This window comes from Athene cunicularia (genome assembly GCF_003259725.1).
Source record: "Athene cunicularia isolate RWA chromosome 1 unlocalized genomic scaffold, athCun1 chr1_part2, whole genome shotgun sequence".
Classification (NCBI taxonomy): Eukaryota; Metazoa; Chordata; class Aves; order Strigiformes; family Strigidae; genus Athene; species Athene cunicularia.
This window is the reverse complement of record NW_020799092.1, coordinates 16,498,607-16,519,878: the sequence shown is the minus strand read 5'-3', so window position 1 is coordinate 16,519,878 and position 21,272 is coordinate 16,498,607. Positions and strand designations below refer to the sequence as shown.

General features: G+C 41.3%; 1 protein-coding gene across 2 annotated transcripts in view; it reads left to right on the top strand.

Annotated features, from left to right (window-relative positions):
* Window positions 1–21,272, top strand: part of TMEM178B (transmembrane protein 178B) — a 220,517-nt gene that overhangs the window by 192,426 nt on the left and 6,819 nt on the right. For both annotated transcript variants that reach the window (XM_026841006.1, XM_026841004.1), the window contains exon 3: window positions 9,979–10,116. In XM_026841006.1, the coding sequence (XP_026696807.1) occupies window positions 9,979–10,116 (138 nt within the window). The remainder of the gene's footprint in view (window positions 1–9,978; window positions 10,117–21,272) is intronic.

Below are 21,272 nucleotides of genomic sequence, written 5' to 3'. Positions count from 1 at the left end.
CCCCCCCCCGTAGAATATCTAAGCTCAAAACCTGGGGTTTGGGCAATTAAGCAGCCATCCCCCCCGCCTCCTTCTCGTGCCAAGCAGAATTTTAATGTACTTCCAATTTCTCTTTTTAGCACACACAAAGAAAAAGGAAAAAAAAAAATCATCTATAAGCGACATTCTTTTCAGACAAATGGAGAAGCATTCAATGGTGATACATATTTTTCCCCACTTTTAAATGGTATCTATTTAAATGCAGATTTTCTGGTTTTCTGTGTGGAGCTTGGAAGAAACGCCTTTCAATTTAAATGTTAATAGAAGAGTAAACTTCAAAATCAAAATTTCTCCATAAGGGAGAGTGTTTTCTCACAGCTTTAAATGTCTTTCTATACTTCCTCCCTCCTTCTCCCCCATCCTCCTTCCTCTCTTCCCAACCCCCAGCCCAGACTCACTTGCATTAAATGTTGGGATTTTTTTAAAACAAGAGTACACCTTTCAGAGATTCTGAATTAAAATGTTTAATGCTGGGGTCTGTGAGTACGAGTATGTTTGAGCAGAGTGCTGGGGCACTGATAAAGCAGAGATACTATCCCTCCACCCCCAGCCTTTTTCATGCTGGCCATTTATCATACCTGCTTCTCTGAATGCTTTATGATGGGATTATTCTCAGGTTTGTGCTGTATAATATTGCACCAGTGGTTGGGGTAGGGTCTGAAAGGGAAGAAAAACCTTTAGGATAATGTTTTAGTTTCCCCTGAATGTGAGCAAGGCTTTGGTGTTAGACTGGGCAGCAGAAGAAGGAAATCAAACGAAGAGGGAACAAGGTAAAACAGAGGAGGCATTACCAAGTCTCTCTCTGTATTACCCCTCCTGCAGTCCATTCCTGCATACCTCCAACTTAATTTATCTTCAGAAGGAGTTTAGGGTAAGCCTACATTTTACAAAAGACCCTTAACACTGCCTGATACGGGATTTTACATACAATTATGTTTCTTGCTTCCTGTCGCACTCCATTTGTCATCTTTAATACTTTTATTCTCCTCATCACTCTCTCCCATTCTCCTTCTGTTCTTGTCCTTTTCTCTCTTCACTGAAAAAGGGAGGAAAAGAGTGTTTCTGTTTTTACTTCTGCTTCCTTCTGGCCCTGATGAGCCCTGGCCTCCTTTGCAAGAAGCGGTTCAAGAGATACTCACTGAAGATTAAGCTTTAATAAACTTCCATGTGTTTAGTGGTCATGTAGATACTGCAGTGGTGGCTGGCATGTAAAAGCAGAGTGTAGCAGGGGAGAGTCTACTCACTGTGGAAGGAGACTTTTGTAAACTAGACAATAAAGCCATCACTATATATAATAGGGCTTTCTGTATCCAGATTATTTTCACACAACCTTTACTGTACTCTGTACACCATTATTTTCTGAATGCCTCTGACGAAAATGTGGTGCAGTGACTTCCATGGCACCCCTGGGAGACATGACGAAGTCTGATTTTCAGAGGAAAGCTTTGGAGCACCCAACCCTCCCACTGATTTTTCAGGGAAAGCACAGTCCACTGGGCTCTTTGCTCTAGACACTGTGCCTTGCAAGTAGGAGTGCTGGAGAGACCACTTTTTCCCAAGGCTTCTCTTAGGTACCTGTGACACCCTGGCAGGGCTGCATAGTGAAACTTGCCCCGATGCCCTGCTCTGCATTTCCTCCTGTGCTCTGTACCTAGTGGGGGGGGGGATAAACGGAATAGTTTAGTCTTCAGTGGTGTCAAAGCAGCATGTGTCACCAGCACTGGAAGCACTTTACAATGAAGGGTGTTGCCTTTGCCCTGAAACCCAGAGTCCATCGCAGCTTTCTTCCAGTCCATTGGAAAATGCAGGAAATTTTCCATTTAGAAAGCTGAGCTTTCCACATGGCATCGCCCACTGCCACAGGGGCTGGAGGTGCTGGGCGCAGGGATGTGGTGCCTCCCATCCTACAGGAATGATCCCTCTAGTCAGACTAATGTGGTGCTGAGGGACTGTGTTGTTCTTCCTCCTCAGCATGATCATACTTGTGCTGTGGTTGCTCAAAGGAGAGGTCGCTTAAAGTAAGTGGTGACCAGCACAAAGAAGTGTGTAATCCTTGAGTTCTTCAAGGGAACAGGAAGGGAGAACAATTAAAAAAGTGCAGCTCTGATCTGATAAAGTCCTAAAGTTCACAGTGAAATTGAGCAGAAGCCATTTTATTACATGTACCTCAAATTCTTCAACACCTGCATAATGCACAAAAGCTGTGTAATGAAAAGCCTCTTGGCATGGCTACAACTGGGAAATGTTTGCTTTGTGTGGCCTCACCTAGCAGGAGCAGGAAGGATTAAAGTTATGAATTTAAAGAAGGATGGACAAAAATGCAGGTGCCTCAGACTTTCTTCCCTGTTTCTAGGGAATGAGAGAGGGAGAGGAGGGATGAAAGGGTTGACTGCACAAATTGCAAGTGTACTCTGCTGGGACTGAAGCTTGGAAATGTTCCTAGATGATCATATATTGCAGTGCTAAAAGCCCAGATAGTAAATCTGGAGGGAGAAAGACTCTTCAAAATCAGTTCTTGAACATCACTGAATAAGTAGAAATTATCAACTTCAGGTACTTTCTGAGAAAAAAAAGATCTCTCCAATCAGAGAAGGGGGGGGGAATGGCTTGGAGTAGTGTAGGGTAGGGTATGGTATTGTACAGGGGAGTAACACTTTAGCATGGGCTCAACTACTCTGACCCACTACATACGGGGTTGTAAGGGCAAAGCTTTTGTTTCCTCCCTGGTCTGCTGTCAGTCAGATCTGAGTAGCAATAGCAGATAATAAAAAAACCTTTATATTCTCTGGCCAAAGATCCTTCTTCAGCAGAAGGGGAAGTAGGATTGAACCAAAAGGCTGCACCCTTCTATGGGATGGTATTCACAGACATCTGTCTCCCAAGACCTAACATAGGTTTTCTGCCTTCTACAATAGAACTGCATTCGATCTGTCAAATTTCTGCAGTGTAAATGTCTCCTTTATGCACTGACATCTCTAATATCCATATCATAAAGTCTCTTGCAGAAAAATTCATCTTTTCAGTGTCACAAGATGCTTTTTCTTGCCTTTATCCCCCTACACTTAAACAAGCTTTGTTTCCTTCCTTCTCTATTGCCTCCTTAAATCTCTCCCTTATCATCTAGGGGTTCTCTTTTGTCTCCCCTCTGCTCTACACAAGCGAAAGGCAAGAGTAAAATCAAGACTTGATATTCAAGCTCCAGATGGTGCTTTCAGCTACTGCAGAATTTCTTGAGCCCCTATAATTTTCCCAAATACTGGAGGAATTGCTTTCAGACAGTAGCACACCAGTGTGTGACCTGATCTGGAACACCCCCTCCCTGGTGCTTTAGGTTCACCAGAGACAAGAAATTGCAGTGTCATGTGAAGTTTGACATTTGTCAGCATGAACCTCTGAAGGTGTCAGCCTTTGTAGAAGACAGAACTTTATTCCCCATCTGACTCTGAAGTTGTGGGATTTCTTATGAAGGCAGGCAGGCTGAAGTGCCAGCAGTGCACACCTGGCACCTTGCTTTTGTGATTGTTTCTGCTTTAAATACCTGTAAGAACATTCGAGAGCTCTGATGGAGGAAATCCAGATAGATGCTTTGTCCTGACAAGAATAAATCCTGTGTCAGTATCTGTTCTACACCCTGTCCTGAGGGACATGTTGACTAGCACAGACCACAGCCAGTTTGTGAAGCTTCCTATCAGCATTTCCATATAGGTGAGTTCACACATGCTGGCAATGAAAACTTCACACTCCATCACAAAACCAACAAACTCTAGTCAAGAGAAGATGATGGGATTTTTTGATTTAGGAGAAGTTATGCATGTATCTTATAAACACCATTGCACCTCTTTTGATAGGAAGGCTCACCTAAATCCCTCAGAGTCCCAGTATCTCTTTTTGTGAGGACCTTCTGCTACTCTTCTCTCTGCTTTGAGAGGGTTGTGTTTTAGTGTATGTGTTTGTGACATGCGTATTTCTGTGTCACTCTCTGGTGCAGAGTACTTAGACATAAATATAATCCACTGTTACTTTGTTGAAGTGGGTTGCACTTATCGTGATTGCGTTAGAGTAATCTTTAAACTGAAGACTGGGTTGCCACATGATTCAGTAAAAGGCACTCAGAGATTTTAACTGAGTCTCAGGTAGACTAATGCATATTTCTTTTCTTATCTCTCCATACCTGAAGCAGAAAGAAAAGATTAAAGCCTCACCCTCTATTTGCCAACCTCATCTAAAATACAGTTTTAAGCTGTGCAGCAAGAATCGTAAGAGCCAGAAGGTGCAACTCAAAATCACCTGCATTAATACTCACTTGTTCATTGTAGCTAGGATCTGGTAGGACTGGTATTCCGTAAGATGCATCTGTCCAATTTTACGTCTTCCCCCCCTGAAGTTTTGGGATGAGAGAAGGGATGATGTCAGAGAAAGGTACCCCTGCGCTGCTGATTCTTTGAAAGAGAAGTCACTTCAATAGAGCTTAGTGAAATCTGGTAAATTGTGCTCTTGGGCTCTGTTCAGTTCTTGAACAATTTCCAATACATGTATTTGTTTGGGAAAAGATGATAAAGGAGTGATATAGAGTCTTTTCAAGTACAGATGTTTTTAATCCCACACTGGTAAAGACAAATGAGAATGAGTCTAGTACAGGAGGGTATAGATCAAAGTGACCTACAAAGAAGGGTGATGCTAAAGAATTATGCTATCCCTGTCTATTTCTGCTTGTGGCAATACTACATTCTGACATTTGGTCCCAGAGTGGTATAGAAATACCTTTGTGATTTCCTTTTCAGTTTCCCTTTTTGTTGGGACGTCTCAGGAAAGAATGGTGCTATACCCAGAATGTCTACTAAGCTGTTCTAGTTATTGTGAGTACAGACTTCAGGGTCCTTAGTCCCCATGGACCTTTCTCTATTGGAAGAAGAAAGGAGGAGATGTAGGATGGACTATCTGAAACACTATTTGCACTTTCTGGTGGTCTGATAACAAGCACTATAGTTTGATCTGGTAACAAACGCTTGAGAACAAGGAGTTCTGAAAGCAAAAGCAGTGCTGTGTGGTTAAAGGGCTGACCAAAAAGCCTGATAATTATGTACTCCTCCAGAAACTTTTCACCTAGTCATGGGCAGATTGACTGTTCTCATCTCGGTTTCCCCGTCTTTCACAAGAGGCTCATATTTTCCTTCCTGTATGTGTTGTGAGGAAAGAAATCTCTAATATTTTGGAAGTATTTTTAAACTTCTCTGTCGGAAGGAAGATGGAGAAATATCAACAGGAAAACCAAGCCCTTGCTTTAGAAAGATGACTTGCAATTTCAAGGAAGAGGACAGATCATAAGTCAAAAAGGCATATTGAAATTTTCAAGAAGCAGTGCTGATTCAGAACATGTTATGTTTGCAGCTGCTGGGGTGTGAAACTTCTTCCACAATGTGACAACCAGCATGAATTACTTTATTGCTCATAACAAATACAGATGGACAGTTATCAGGGTGAAATGAAGGACAGGGTCATTTGCACACTGACAGAACCTTCCACCACATGCTGCTTAGAAATAAATAGATTTTAATCAGCTCTTCTACTTTTCTTTATCTTCAGAAAGCCTTTAGAGCTAATATTCTCCAGCAGAAGACTACAATGCTTTTAGGAAATGCATGTTGAGAATCTGCCTCTGTTTTAAGGAGGTTGTCTAAAATGCTAATGTTCCTCTTTTCATCATGAATCACAAAGCTCGTGGCTTTCAAATTTACCATTTCAGTTTCAGTCATGGGAATTGGATTACTTCATTCCCTGTCCTTTCTCCAATGTTATCAATCAAGAAATTTGTTGTTTCCAGCCTACATGAACATGATGCCTGTATTCCTTGTCTGATGATCCACATAGTTTTTGAGTCAGGAATGAGTTCCTTGCCTACTACATGCAGCAGCACCTGTAGCAGTGCTAGGCATGGAAAGTACTCCCAAGGGGAAGATACTCACACATAGCTTTTAGTCTGTTAATATTGAATAGAAAATGGGGTGAAGATGGTGTCTCTAAAACATGATTGGAAAGATAATAATGCACTTTCACCCACAAGTGAAGGTGATACCTAAGTCCATGTAGTAGATCATTGAAACTACTAGTCATACAGGCAAGGCATTGAAAATCAACTGCTGTATTATAGGTCTTAGAGAACAAGCAAAGTAACACCTTTCTTACTTCCACACCTACATTTCTAAAGGTTTGGGTTACTAGAAGGTTGAGAAGAGGGTTTCATAGCACCCCTGCAGTCAGTGCCCTTTGCTACAGTGTGAGGACTTGGGATGGATGTCCAGGAGAGGATCAGCTGTAGAACCAGGGAAGCAGTGCACATGAGTGAGCTGAGACAAGGTACATTTGCTGTTGCAGTTCCCATTTGACTGCATAAGATTCAACAATGCATTTTGCTGGCATAGTCACTCCTACAGTTGACTGAGACTGTTATGCCATGGTCCTCAGATGCTGTGGTTACTCAGAGAGGTTTCTGAAGAAAGAAAGAGTGTAAAGAACTGTTCATTTCATAGTCCAAAAATAAAGAAAGCAAATTCAGAAAAAATAAGACAACAAACCCAAGGATGTGCACAAATGTCATGAAGTGGTATTACATGACAAAGCGTGACCCCTTTTACCTTTGCAGGATGTATTCAGGAAAGGTCTTATCAATGCCAATCAAATTCAGACAAAACCCCATCAATTTGTACTGATGAGCTATTGTTTATTTCTATGGCATCCCTTGCTTCTAAATTAGTAGAAGGAATTTATATATTGCCTCGAGTACACCACGCAAATCTGTGCTTTTCTGCTGTCCTTTCCATGTTGAGCACCACAACAACAGAACAGTAATCATAAAAAGTACCACTAATGGGGGTTTGTGTCCAGAGAACATAGGCTCCTGTTCCCTGGCCGTCTCCTCACTAAATAGCCTGAGGGTAATGATTCAGTTACATACATTAAGTACTTTCCTACAAAAATAATCACTTTGAAGAGACTTGTTCCCCCCACTGACCTCAGCTTCCTGTGGGCTCTGACAGGTGAGGAGCGCAGGGAAGATGCTGCTGGACAAGCATAGGCTGTTTATGAAACCAACTTTGCAACCCCTTTTCCCAGCACTGCCATTTGCAAGGGCTGCCCTCGAGGAAGGTTATGGTAGGACAAAAGACAAGATAGTTTTGAATAGAAAAGAAGCTATATTTTATTTATTTCACATAAGCTCTAATAGATGATCTTGTGAGGAGCAGATTTGCAACAGTGGTAATCTTAAAATAAGACCAATGAACTTGCAAGAATTAAGATTTTGTAAAGAATTTCAGTTTTGAATCCTTTTATATGTGGTATTAAGTGTGTCAGATGTTAGCTTTCTGTATTTTTCAAGAGATAATGTAAGCCCAGAGTTAAGATGCTGATGGATTTTGCTGTGTTGTCAGAAAAGGAACTTCAGGTTCCATCAGGAAGGGAGGACAAGTGAAACAAACTTCAAAATTGGACGTAGAGGTCTTGGTCTTGCTACTTCAGCTCTTTTGTTCAATGGTAAAATTCACATTGATTTTAGTGGGATAAAAACTGTTTCTTAGTTTGGTATATAGGATTTGGGGATGCTTGTGATGCCCTCCAGGACCCATGAAAACTGGTTCTATCAGCTAGTCATTGGGGTAGGTCTGAGGAGTTACTGGTATCTTGCAGCTGAATACAGCTATTTAAATTCAGCTCATTAAAAGCAGGTTGTTAGGGTATGTTTCCATTAGGACAAACAAGTGCTGTTACCCAGAGTCAGCAGTCGCAAGTTAAAATGGAAGGGTTTTGTAGAGCTGACAGAGACAGCTGTGCAGCGCTTCTCAGAGACGTGTTGTGCTGTTATTGAAGATGACAAAGGAAACAATAAACATTTTATGTTTTTATCTATCTTTCAAATTGAGCCCAGGCCTTCACAGACTGAAAAGTTGGAAGACACTCTGCCATCAAAGATGCTTACATTTACTGCTTGTTTTAGAAAGCACTCTAAGAAATTCCCAAGGAACAGAGACTAGTATTGCCTGTGGGAAGTCTCTGCAGGAAGTGCATTTTTTTTTTCTGCACCAGACCTCCTTGAACATATTCAAATGCTTTGTGGGGAGTTTCTGTCTGGTTTTTTTTTATGGGACAGTCACAAACCCTAAGATAAATATATGAATTTTAAGATGTGTATCTTGTTAAAAGGGCCCTGGTGGGCTGAAGGCCTGGTAGTCTTTATGTTGTCAGAGGGACTCCTTGTAAAAAACAGTGATAATCTACAGGAACTGGTTATAGTTTCAGGGGAGGGGTTGCGTTCTGCAACTCCATTTTGCATAAGAATTACTATAATAAACACTGCCATACACTGAGTCAAACATTCAGTCCCAATATACCTACAGACCTTGTGAACAGTTAGCATTTTTGGTAAGTTTTATAAATCTCGATGCTAATTTATGACTGTTCAGAAATTTCACTGAACCTGCACTCCTGGTATTGGTGGTCCTTTAGATCCACTGGGGGAAAAGGGTAAAAATAACAGAAATAGAGAAACAGTCAAAGGCCAGCCAAGGAGAAAAGCTGCCACAGAGACTGGTGGATGATTCACGGTTTTCAAATCTTCCTCGCCCTGTCATAAGCATTCTGTTTCTTGAAAGAAAATGAATCATTGCTATGAAAAAAAAAAAAAAAGTTTCAAGAAGGAAGCAAGTGTTTGGAGAGCTGACTTGGCTGGAATTTTCCCTTCACATATACACTTGCCATATCACTGCTTAAACTTTCTGTGTGTGCATGAGGGGGGACAGGGAACAATCGTATGTTAGTGAACATGCCCCCATCTGTTCCATTATTTAAGGGTGTAAAGATGCTCTTTAGTTCTCATAGTCCTTGCTATTTTTGTTGCCAGGTGGTCTTCCTGCCCAGATTTCACATCAAAACAGCTGTGAAGATTTTTTCCCTGAGCACATGCAAGAGGAGGGATCCCAGTAGTCCCATCCTTTTTGCAGTATTTTTGCAGAAGGCAAATACGCAATACATCCAGGTCTTAATTTAAGGGTTTCTTACATTAGGTCTTATGGATCTTTTTCCTTTATTTATGAAATAAATACAGGTCAACCCCATGCACCCATGTCAGATGTGGTACTCAGTCCCTACCTGCAGAGCACAAAATGCTTTGCTCCACCCCACTGCCCTCCTCCTACTCTCAGTGTTCCCTGGAGCACTTAAACACGTCCTTGCGAAAAATCAACTGACAAGGTCACCGTCTAGATACCAGAGAGGGCAATAAAGTGTCCTATGCCCCAGCTGTGTATCTGCAGTGCATTTATTATCTCTGACACCAGGATATCTGTGTGCCTTCCCATCCTGGAGGTGCCAGGCTTCACACACACCACCACTGGACAGCAAAGCACTATGGCCCAACTTACACATGGGAGGCTGCAGCCCAGAGGGGCTCAGTGACACAGCGGGTCAGAACTGAAGTGAATCCTCCATCATGTCTGTGCTGGAGCGAAGCATAGAGATTGCTTTGCATGTCAGTTTGAGCAGGTACGTCGCTTGGATGCAGTGGAATAATGGATGGAGATGAGAAGGCAGGATTTAAACAGACATTGTGCTAGTACCCAGAGACTAGAGCTATTAGGCACAGAGTTGCACTGAGGCCATTTTACAACTTCTAGTTCCTGAGCAAATTGTCAAGAGGCACTTGGGTGCATATGCACTGAGCTTCACTGTATGGTGAAATGGTCACCAGCTTTTTCTCCCCAGCCCAAGGTAGTATCTTAATGTATGGATTCTGCTCCCTCTGAACCATCCTTGCTGAAATCATCCTGTGCCAACACACTGAAGACTGCAAATCAGGAGCATTTTGGGTTAAAACTGTTATGAATCTCTGATTATGCTAATTTATCACTGTTCACACACATGGGTTTTTTTCTGTCTTCCCCACTGCAGATCTGCGCAGGATGACAGCTGGCTTCATGGGCATGGCTGTGGCCATCATCCTCTTTGGATGGATTATCGGGGTGCTGGGGTGCTGTTGGGATCGAGGCCTTATGCAGTATGTGGCGGGGCTTCTCTTCCTCATGGGAGGTAAGGATGTTAGCGTTTGGAGAAATGTATTTTCCTTGTTGTTTTCATGTTCTCTCTTTCCACATGTCCCTCCTTTTCTGAGTCACTGAAAACATGTTTTCAGAGTTGTTTTAGGTGATCTGGACTTGGTTTCATTCTGAGCTCCTTCTGGTGTACCTCAAGGATAACCCAACCATAGTTACATGTGACTTCTATCACAAAACAGTATTGATAAGACACAGGACTGGAAATGGCCTTCTGAGTTGTTTACTCTGTTGTTGCAAGTAAGACTGTCACCCTTAGCCTTAATAAGTTTAGTAAATTTAGTAATAAAAATCTGAAGATTATGCAGATGTTACTCCCACCACTATCCTATTCCATAGTGGGATGCTTTACTTTGATAACAAGAAACTGTGCTCAAAGCTTTAACCTATATTTATTCCTCATCAGTTGTTCTTGAGTCAAATGTAACCTTTAGTTTATGTGTCTCCTTTCTTTCTCTGATGTAACTATGAAGAGAAACGATATCCTCTGTTTTCCTTTTCCCACTCTACATATGCTATTTCTTGCAGACTTTCCTCTGTAAGACGAATTATCAGTTGAACAGCCTTTTCTGCGACCTGTTCTTGTTGGTACTTGCCTTTCTCAAATACAGATAAGAAGAACCATTCCCAAATAAGGTCTGATCAATGCCTCATATAAGTGATGTGACGGTTCCCTTTCTCTGCTGGAAATCCTTTTCCTGAAGTATTTTGTGGTTGTATTTGCCTTTTTCATGCTGTGTCACGCTGGAGACCCACAGTCATCCCTCAGTTGGATAATACATCCAGGCCTTTCTCCTTCTTTGCAATTTTCTACTGATGATCTCCCAATTTACAGCAGAGGTTCTGTTTATTACTCCCCAGGTAGGTGCTCTGGCACTCTGTGCTTTTGAGCTTCTTCCCATTTCTACTATACCAGCCCTCCAGGTCATCAGCAAGTTTCATGGCACACAGTTACTTGAAGTGAAGGGTGTAAGAGTAAAGTCCCAGACACAGTGCAGGGTGACTGTCTCAAAGTGAACAGCACCACTTCTGTTCTCTCTTCTTTTCTCTGCTGGTGGTTTTTCTTTGGCTGGGTTTTTGCCCCCCAGGCAGATCATTACTTTGATGCATTGGTCACCTGTGCATCTGTACTGTGGTGTGACACATCTAAGTGTGTGAAGTACAGGAAAACTGCTGTAGTCCCAGAAGAGGAGTTAAGTGCTCAAGTCACAAGTAGTTATATTCCAGTGCTGTTGGTGCTGGTGACAGAGACATCAGTTTTCTCAGTGCCCACAGACACATTTGAAGTTTGCTAGTACCTTGTGCAAGCACACGCTGGTCTATGTGTGGATGTCTGTAAATGGTTTGTTGTGGGTGTCAATACTTTATGGGCAATGAGTCTGCCAAATTACCTTGGTATTTCTTATGTAATTAAAAACTTAGTTTGCACAGGGGGCTATTTTGCTCTGATCTGCAACAACATTTGGATTAAAACATTAGGACTATATGAAATAAATACAGAAAACTAAAATTTATTAGAAACTAGCTAAATCTTATTTATTAATTGGGAATTATCGCTATATATGGGAGAGTTTCTAGCACAGCTGCAAAGATTACTTATTGGCTTAATGTTATTTGTTTGTCAGTAGTTTGAAAGATGGCTGATAAAAATTTTCAGGTGAAATAAGACTCATTGTAACCATGAATAATGGGATGGGTCGCTCATAGCTTACAAAGCCATCTTTTGGTGTGCTCAAACAATATGCGTTTCAATGGAGACAGATCCAAGGTCATTCAGCTGGGAACAAAAAGTGTCAGTCATCCTTGCAGAACGAGAGGCTGCCTCTCAGAAAGCAGCAGCACTGAAAATGTCTCTGGAATCATGGTTTCTGGGATCATCCAGCTGTGCAGGAGCTCTCAGTGCAATGCAGCTGCTAAATGTGCCAGTTTTGATGGGGATATGCAATAAGACCATGAGGTGGGGTTACTCTGGGCAAAGCAAAACTATTTCTGGACATCCTAATCTAGTGTCCATACTAAAGAAGGACGTGGAAAGATTGGGAGAGGTTTGCAGAAGACCTACAAGAATGACTCAAGGTCTGAAAAACAAGGGAAACACAGCATGCTGCAAAAAGCCAATTGCTTGAAACTGTTTAACGGAAGGTTTAGAATTGACTTGAACACAGTGTGGAAGTACCTGTGCAAGGAGAACCCATCTGATAGTAGCATGCTCTTTGACTCCATAGACAAAATAATAACAAGATCCAGCAGCTGGAATCTGAAACTAATTGAAATGAGAGGCACCAGATTATTTTATCTGCCAAATTCTGTCAAGATGTGTGATATTTTAATAAAGATGTGTTGGGAGGAGATCAAACTTATTTTCTGCTCCAGCATAGACACGTGGATCAGGGTTACAAAAGGTTACTGTCTTTCTTGTTTTGCACAAGTCAGTGGCAACTGCTATACTTTTCCTGATTTATTTTAACAGAAAACATGAATAAAGTAATATCTACAAACTGAAGCAGTGAGTCAGTAAAATACACAACTAGAGCCATCTAATGTAAAAGTCAGTAGCTATCAACGTCTTCAGACTGTGTCATAGGTTACATAGTCATTCCTTCTATAGCCAAGGAGTCTTAATTTGAACCTTTTTATTGCTGGATGATGTTTGAATACAAAGCTGTTACTTCATGACAGAAATTCTGTCAACATATCATCCTATTGGTCCTCAAAATGCATGGAACCTGAGTGCCACTTAGTTTTGCCTTTTTCTCTGGTCCAATCATGAGGAAAAATGCTTTGGGAGGCTTATGACATCTGACCACATTGCAGTTCAGAGGAGACTGTTAAATTGGTAGCTGTATAATCAGCCTGAAATTTAACTTTCCCTTCCATTTGCAATACTGCTTGTCTTGGCCATGTTTGTAGCATTTGCTCTGTTTTAATTTCTAGACAAATAGCTCTTCTGTAATGCTTAAACATTCCTGGCTTACTGTATGTATGTGTTTTGTCCCTTATTGCCTATAATTCTTTAAACAGGAAATCTCAGTGGAGCACTAAGAAGTGTGTTGTGATAATCTAACAAGACCAGACGTGGTTTCTTTGGACCTCTGGTTCTTTATTGTATCTACTGAACAGTCTTCTTGCTAGTCCATGTGGCAGTGCCTAATAAGGACTTGCTTTAGTATGCTTGATCTAATTTCTCAAGCAAATTGCTGAAATAAGTAATTTGTGAAATGCAGGCCGTTATCTGGTATTAGCTCATCTGGAATCCAGGACATGTAAACTGTCATTTAGAGTGTGTTTTACACTGTTATTCAGCAAGTTTTGTAAAAAGTTAAAAATTATTAATAATTCATCTTTTCTGTTTAGTCCAAATGTATCTGTATCAACAGCAATCACAGGTCTCTTATGGCTTCTGAAGTTCTTGTGCATAATTTTCTGTATTTATTGTAGAATTTGTACTCGGATTCCTTATCTTGAACGACAGCATTTGCCTGACCACAGTAGGATTTTTTTTCAGTCCCTCATCTTGTGTAGAGCCAGATGGATACTGCAAATTATGCTTAGTATTTTTGACCTCATTTTGCATGGTGGTACTATTGCATAGCCTCCTGTACCCAGAGTTGCACTGTCTGTTGTAGTTTCAATTCAGTATTGTCAGTATGATTTTATCCTACAAGGTGGGAGAGATTATCTTTCCAAGAATTTCTCCATTTGGAATTGTGCTCTTAAATTTCACTAGGACTAGTTCAATTTATGCATCTTATTTGAGACTGTTCAATGCTATTACAGAAGTGGGTCATACTCAAATTATACATGACTCCAAGCACATCCTCTTGCAGCTTCTTGTGTTTTCTCTACATGCAAATTATTGAAAATCTGTGCACCAGTCAGTAAAAGCTCCATACTGGGCATGTCATCTAGTAATTCCAAAATTTATAATAATTTCTGGAAGATTATAAACAACTTTAACACTGCTTACAAATGTCAGAGTCCTGTGGCAAACCTGATGCTGTCACGTTCATCAAGTACCTAGTAGTAGTCTAAAAAGAATGCAGTGAAACATCTACCTGAGGAAATGCATGTGGGGCATTTTATGCATTGTATTTTGACCTAAGTATATGTACTTGCACCAAAACTCTGCCTTTGCTTTTTGAAGTCTAGATATGACCTCCTCATCAGTTTCCAGGAAAGTGCTCACATTTTCTGGCTTTGAATGTATTCAATGACTTGTTTGTGGTTTTACTATCGTGGCAAACCTGTCATTTCATTTGGTTGGTGTCTTTACGCCCTCAACAGTAGATAATATTATTGCCAGGTTAAGGTCAAATTTCAGTTTTACTTCCAACTACAAAGAGTTGAGACATCATGAACTGGCACACTGGCAACTCTAACGAGGCAAATTCCTCTAGCTTCAGGAATTCATCCTTTCAGTTCTTCATTGTATTGTTTAAGAATATTTCCTCTATCATGGTAAGCGGACAAGCTATATATCCATCTGACTATTGGTTTTTCCACTGCCTCTCCAGCATATTCATTCATGGGTTTTCTTGTTTCAGCATCTGAGATTCTGCTATGTTGATTGTCCTTCCACAACCATGCAAACCCAACCTCACCACACCTTCTGTTATTGTACTTGCTTTATGAAATCAGTTTTATCTCTGATGGCCTGTTGTTTTCCCAGTTCAGCTCTTGATTTCTTTTCAGTCTGCTGTTTTGAAACATCATGTGGCTTGCTTTGTTTCTAGTTTTGAGGACAGGGCTGACTTTGTACCTAAATGCTCCAAAACCCTTTTCCTTCTCATCAGTGCCTGCCATGGGGAAAGGAGGTGGAAGGGCTGCCCCGTGGTGGCACGCTCCAGTGTTTTGGCAGTGGTTGCATTCTCCCCTTCCCTTCCTGGTGCACCTTCCCGATGAACTGCTTTGCCTTGTCCCAGCTGGAAATATAAAATGGCACTTCTAATGTCTCCTTCTGGTACTTCAGCACACAATTATCCCTGGCCAAAGCTACATCACTTGCCTTTGTAAATGTATTAAAAGACCCATAAAGAATGACGTTTTATCATCCTTATCAGAGCTCTGTCCTTCAGCGGCACATTCATGTCTTTTCCTTTTGTAAGTCTGTAATTTGTATTGAGAACACATTTCAGTGAAATAGTTAGGGGTTTTACTGCATGTCTAACAAGGCAGCCCTTCAGGGGGAGACGTCTGTTTTGTCTTATTTTGTTCCAAATTTACTGCAAATAAATGCAATAAATCACCTCTGCATTTGTTTACTGTTTTACTTGTTCTCTTCACTCTTACCTGGTCTCTGCCAGTTTTGTCCTGGGACATGCACTTTAGGATCACTTTAGGGTTTTTTCCCCATTTGCTAACAGTTTCCTTAGAGAAGCATATAATTTTACTAGCCTTGCAAATATTCATTATTCTTTGCAAAGTCAAGTGTGTTTCTTGCTGTAACCTTGCTTTGAGCCAATGATAAATTTTTCCATTAATAATTCAGTCTCTAATTAGTCTATTTGGAAATTATTCCAGCTGCTAAATGCCCTATGCATGTGATTTAGCGTCACCATGCAGATCTGTAATAAAATGATCTGTGGTCTCACATAGCAGCTCATTTCTTGTCTTTGCCTAGCAACATTCTTGTGTGAAATACTGGGCTTGGGGCTTTGCTTGTGAGCCTGAAATCTCCTTTTTTACTAGAACTGAAAGGCCTGAAGCTGTTGCTATACACATAGAGCAATGTATGGAGTTTTTTCTCTCTGATTTTCTGCCCTAGCATTTGCTTTCAGAAACATCAGGAATTTCTTTCAACCTCTCCTCTTCCCTTCTCTCCAATGATGATCTGCGAGTCCAGGGGATTTGAGCACCATTTGCCAGCTCCACTTCTGCTGCTGATTTGTGTTTCTTCCTACTCACCTAAGAGTGCTGCAGAGACACAGCTCTTTGCAGCCTATCCATACTCACAGGACATAGGTCAGGGTTACAAAAGCTTCAAACCTTTTCCTACAGCAGAGGTGAACACCTATTCTTTCCAGTGCTGACTGCTGCAGCAGAGATAAGCAGGCAGGAAAGATGTGTGAGAGGGAAGAAAAAATAAAGTTATGCAGGCACAATTTAACACTTTATTTCAGATATGCGAGAAAGGATGTTTATTAAAGAAATAAAGAACAACCTTCTTATGAATGTATGAGTGCATTATGTTTTCATATTCTAATCCAGGGAGAAACAACCTTTTATAAATCATTTCCATATTCCTCCCTTCTCAGAAATATTTACAGAATATTCCTTCCCTCAGTCCAGGGGTAAGTCAACAAACTGCTTTATTAGCCCTGCAGCCAGAGGATGAACTGCCCGTTTACCATGAGTCACCTCCTCTTGACCTTGCCATGCCAGATTCATGCAGGTCTGTCACAAGGTGCCGGGAGGACGAGGAGGCACTCAGGGCTTTGTGCCAGTGCCTGCTAGAGCCCAGCAGCTGCCAGAGCACTACTTGCTGTGTCCAGGAGCTGGTGTCCAGGCTGATTCTGAGGGATGTAAACCCCATCCAAAAGTGGGACTTCAAAACGGGGCTTGGGAACCTGTGCAGCACAGTTGTCAGTACAGATGTGCTGCACATGTCTGTAGCCTCTTTCACTCCCTACCTCCATGGAGAGTCTTGTCTACAAAATACCAAGCCTGTGTGGCTGGGCTTCCTCTGCCTGTGCTGTGCATATGTTAGTAGATGACAACAGAGGCATCTGCGTATTTGCAGCCATGGATCGTTACCAGCTGTTGAGTCATTTGAGTCCCAAATTTAACTCACTGTACTTTGAAAATAGCACATAGCAGTAGAAAATAAGAGTGTTTATTCTACACAACTGTGGTCCCGCCATCTCAAAATAATCATTCCACTGCTGAATAATTTAAGAAACAAAAATGGAGCAATTTAATACAGCTAGTGTAAGGCAGATCTCTGTGACTGACATCTCCTAAGCAGTTATGAAGTACCTCCATAGCAGCTGCGAAGAGGAGGCAAAGAGAACAATAAGAGAAAGTAAAAGACTTTTTTCAGAGTTCATCTGGAAGTGCGGTGGGTCTCACAGGGCACCTAGGATTTCTGTTTCTCACTAATAATCAAGGTCTCTACCCATTCATCAGGATGTTCACTTGTGGTGACATGATCTTCATGCCTGAAGATGGAAGATATTTTCTGTGATCATATTTATTTTTTTCTTTTCCACATTATTCTTTGAAAATCCAGTTTCTTGTGCTTCTTTCCCAAAAGGAATAGCGTTAGAAAGTTTACATAAAGCTTTTATTTCCATATGGAAAGGCAAGTGTAAATGCGTATGTGTGCACACAAATGTATGCATACAATTCTTAAGCAACAGCACGTGATCTTCACAAAAACAGAGGTCTACAATAAGTGGCTGTAATCTGAGCTGTGAAGTTTGGCATCAGTACAGTCTTCACAAAGGCTTAATACCTTTTGCTAGTTTGAAAAGTATTTATAATTGAAAAAATGTTGGATCACTGGAAAAAATGAGATGCCAATCATGTTTTAATCCTGTTGGAGATACTAAATTAGTGATGACTGCAGAGGAACTTATGAATTCAGCAAAACTCTTTGCAGACCCCATAGAATTTATTTATATGGATTGACCTCCAGATGGAGACAAAGGCTGCTTTGTATCAAGAGATGCTATAAATTGGTTATGAAAGTCTTTGAAACAAGCCTCAGCATGACAAGGTCAGTCCCTCCTCTGCCATGCCTCCCACACCACACATATTCGCTCTTGTTCCTACTTGTGCTTTTAGTTAAATTTTGCATTATGCTCTAAAGTGATTTAAGGCCTCAAATTGGAATGAACTTGAGTTAATGTACAGCGTTAATAGGTTTTAAATGTTTAAACCTCTCTAAGGCTCGTGAGTGTTTAAAACCCTCAAACACATTACAAGTGTGTTGCAGAAGGCAGAAAAGGAGCTGATGAAGGGCTTTATGGGCTTGTGATGAGACCCAGAGCTTGGAGCAGCCACGCAGGCTTTGTGCCTTAGTACCCATCAGGCAGTAACGTAACAAGGCCAAGCACATGCTCATTAAGGTAGTAAGAGTTTGTCTATTTTGAAAAATGTCCTTTTTCATCACTTTCAGGATTTTCAGTCCCACTTTTCAAACAGCTCTCTCTGCACAGTTTGTGGTATCCCTCACAGATGGGGTTGCAACACAAAACGGTTGGTCCCATTTTAGGCTATGTTTCTGGGGTCTAAAGAGTGGACCTTCTTTTCTTATGTATTTCAAAACCTGAACACTGATGGATACATGTCGAGATACATATATATGGATATAGGTCCACTGGACATATGTCCACATACGTGGGTAGGACTGGAGGTGCTTCTTCGTCCTGACAGAGTAATCAGTCTTTAGAAATTGGTATCGCCTTCCTTTTTAAATGTTATCAAATTTCCTATTTTCACTCTAAAAATAAACATTTAGGAAATCATCCATGCAGACATTCATCCCCCTTGCCATCTTTTGGGGTTTTAATAAGATGCCAAGGTGGCCTGTTTAGCATTTCTAAGCCAGGAAAGAGTTTCTCAGCTGATGGCATGACAAGGCTCACAATACATTATGCTTAAAAGGCTGAGCTAGGGTAGCGTGTTACATCTTTAATTCTATTACTTCTCTATGCTTACTGGTACACTGAGAACACATTTTGCATTTATTTATTAATGCTGGTACCCATTTTAAAAAGGAAGTAGGAGACTTTTTGGAAATATGAAAGATCACCTACTTTCACTAGATGGGCATCTGTGTGTTACTGTGTACTGGTTACTGAGATGCTCTTTTATAATTTCATCTTATAATACTCCTCACAGAATACTGTTTTCATTAGATGCTATTTTTTTTTCCAGTACCTCAGGAATTTAGCTGATTCTTTAAGTCAATACTACAGACCTAGCCCTGAAAAGCTGCGACCTAAGAGTTAACACCTCCATAAGAGAATGGGGGTGGGATATAGAAATTATTTTTCAAAATCAATAACACAGCTGTACTGAAGGGTGTAGTCATTTAGAGGTGGGGGTTTTTACCTGGAGGAAGAGGCACAACGATAGAATTCATTGTCAAGTCCATAGCATTTGATCTCCATGGAAACATCATCAGCTAACTTCAAAGACAACCTTCAAATGTGTTGGATTTTTTTTTTCCTGTGGCTTGTTTCTGATGCTCCTAGATGTGCACTTGCACACTGAGGGGAGAAACATCAACACAAGCAATTCTGGCAACCTTGTACCTGATCACAGAAGAGCACTGACATTTAGGAGAAGGAGGGGAAAGGCTTCATAATGAGGTGCAGAGATCTTATAGCCTGGAGCAAAAGACAGGGCAAGTAGTGTATGTATATCTATAAATCCATTGTTTTTCAGTCTTAACTCAAATCAGTCTCCCTGAACTTGGTGTACAGTAAATAAGGAGTCAGCTCACTCCAGCTTTACAGCAAAAAGAATTGTTCATATTCCCGTGTGTGTTCATTTTAAATCAGCTATACTGACTTGTAATTTCTCTCTCACCAGGACAGGAGGTACTGACAGAAGCATCAGTACTTCTAGAGTTACGAGAACAGAAAACCTAGCATAGTCTATGAAGGGCATGCAATCTAGCTTGCTGCTCAGGGATGTCAGTAGGTCTTTGGGGGGCTGAGAGAAGGTGAATTAAAGTAGAAGCAAAGTAGGAGAGACAGATCCGACAGAAATACAAAAGACTTTCCCACCCACAGCCCTGGAAAATAAGTTATGTGTATTTTAAGATTCTGTGGCTGTTCCTTATCCCTTAGTAATGTCACCAGGTCTTTGATCTGTTGTTGGCTTCTGAATTCTAATGGCAAGACGCACTAAGGCCAAAGGAAGACAATGAAAAAAAAGCTGGCATTTATTATTGGGTTCGTTTTTATTAAAAGAAGTTTGCTGAGTTGTTTGCATGTCTGGCATCAAAGAGGAAAGAAGACTGCACATGCAACAGAAGGAAGAGCAATACTGGCATGATTTGCTAGACAGACAGAATTCTTTACAGAGAGGAAGGGGAGCAAATCTCTGTGTGTGGCAGATCTTGTTGTTAAATGCAGAGGCTGAAGCAAGATTTAGATTCACCTTCTTGGCTCCTCAGGTTATCAACTTAGAAAAACAACATTCCCCTTGGACAAATCACTGCTATGCTTGCTTGGTCTTATCTGCCTGGACAGAGTCCAACTGGCCACTGGAAACTCCACAAAAAAAGCAGCTGGACCTGGCAGAAACTAGATGAGTGGGGCCTTCCTTGTTTCTGCCCAACCTGGATACAGACACCAGTCATGCCGATGTACTTATGTGGGCTACAGATGTTGCTCGGGTATTTCCTCTGCAAGAGGAAAGGTTTCAGCCCATGGCCCTTTTAGCCTCTGCCTGAGCCATCCTGGGAGGTCCATACTGCAGGGGATGAAAGAAACCTGCCTGCAGCCTCTGCATGTTGCCAAGCATGGTGCTTGCCAGCACACGGACAGGATAACTTCACTGACATTTGATTAGGGTGTTTCTTCAGTTTGACATTAAAAGATCCTCTTCCTTTCTTTCCCTTTTGCTCCCAGTGAAATACTGAATCATATCCCACTACTACAACTGGCACAATTTTTGCTGCCTCCTCTGTTATGGCTACAAGTTCATGAGCCATTATGTTTGCTTAATGGCTGTAGTCAAGTCACTTTATTACTGCTAGGTTATTTTGGGTGGGTCATAGGAATCAGCATTGCTAAAGTAATCAGAGAGTTATTCAACTCAGGCTTTGATCAACTCCCCTATCTCTCCCTAGTCCATTTTATCAAAACAATGTGCCTTTAGCAAAGTAGTGCTGCTTTTGCCTTACGTGCCAACTCGTAACTTCAGAGGGTGCTTGCTCATAGCTGGAGCTCACTGGCTGCCGTAGTGCACAGCATGGGTGTCCACTCACAGTGCAGTCCCATGCACCATGGGATACTGTAGCAGAAACGTCACCATGTGCACATCTACAGCAACAGTGCAATATAGACTGACAGTTGTATCAGCATAGCAAACTGGACATCAGCCCTCAACCGCTGTAATATTGTTCTGTATACTATACTGATTTACGTGAGCCTGAGGATGGTATACATTAAGTAT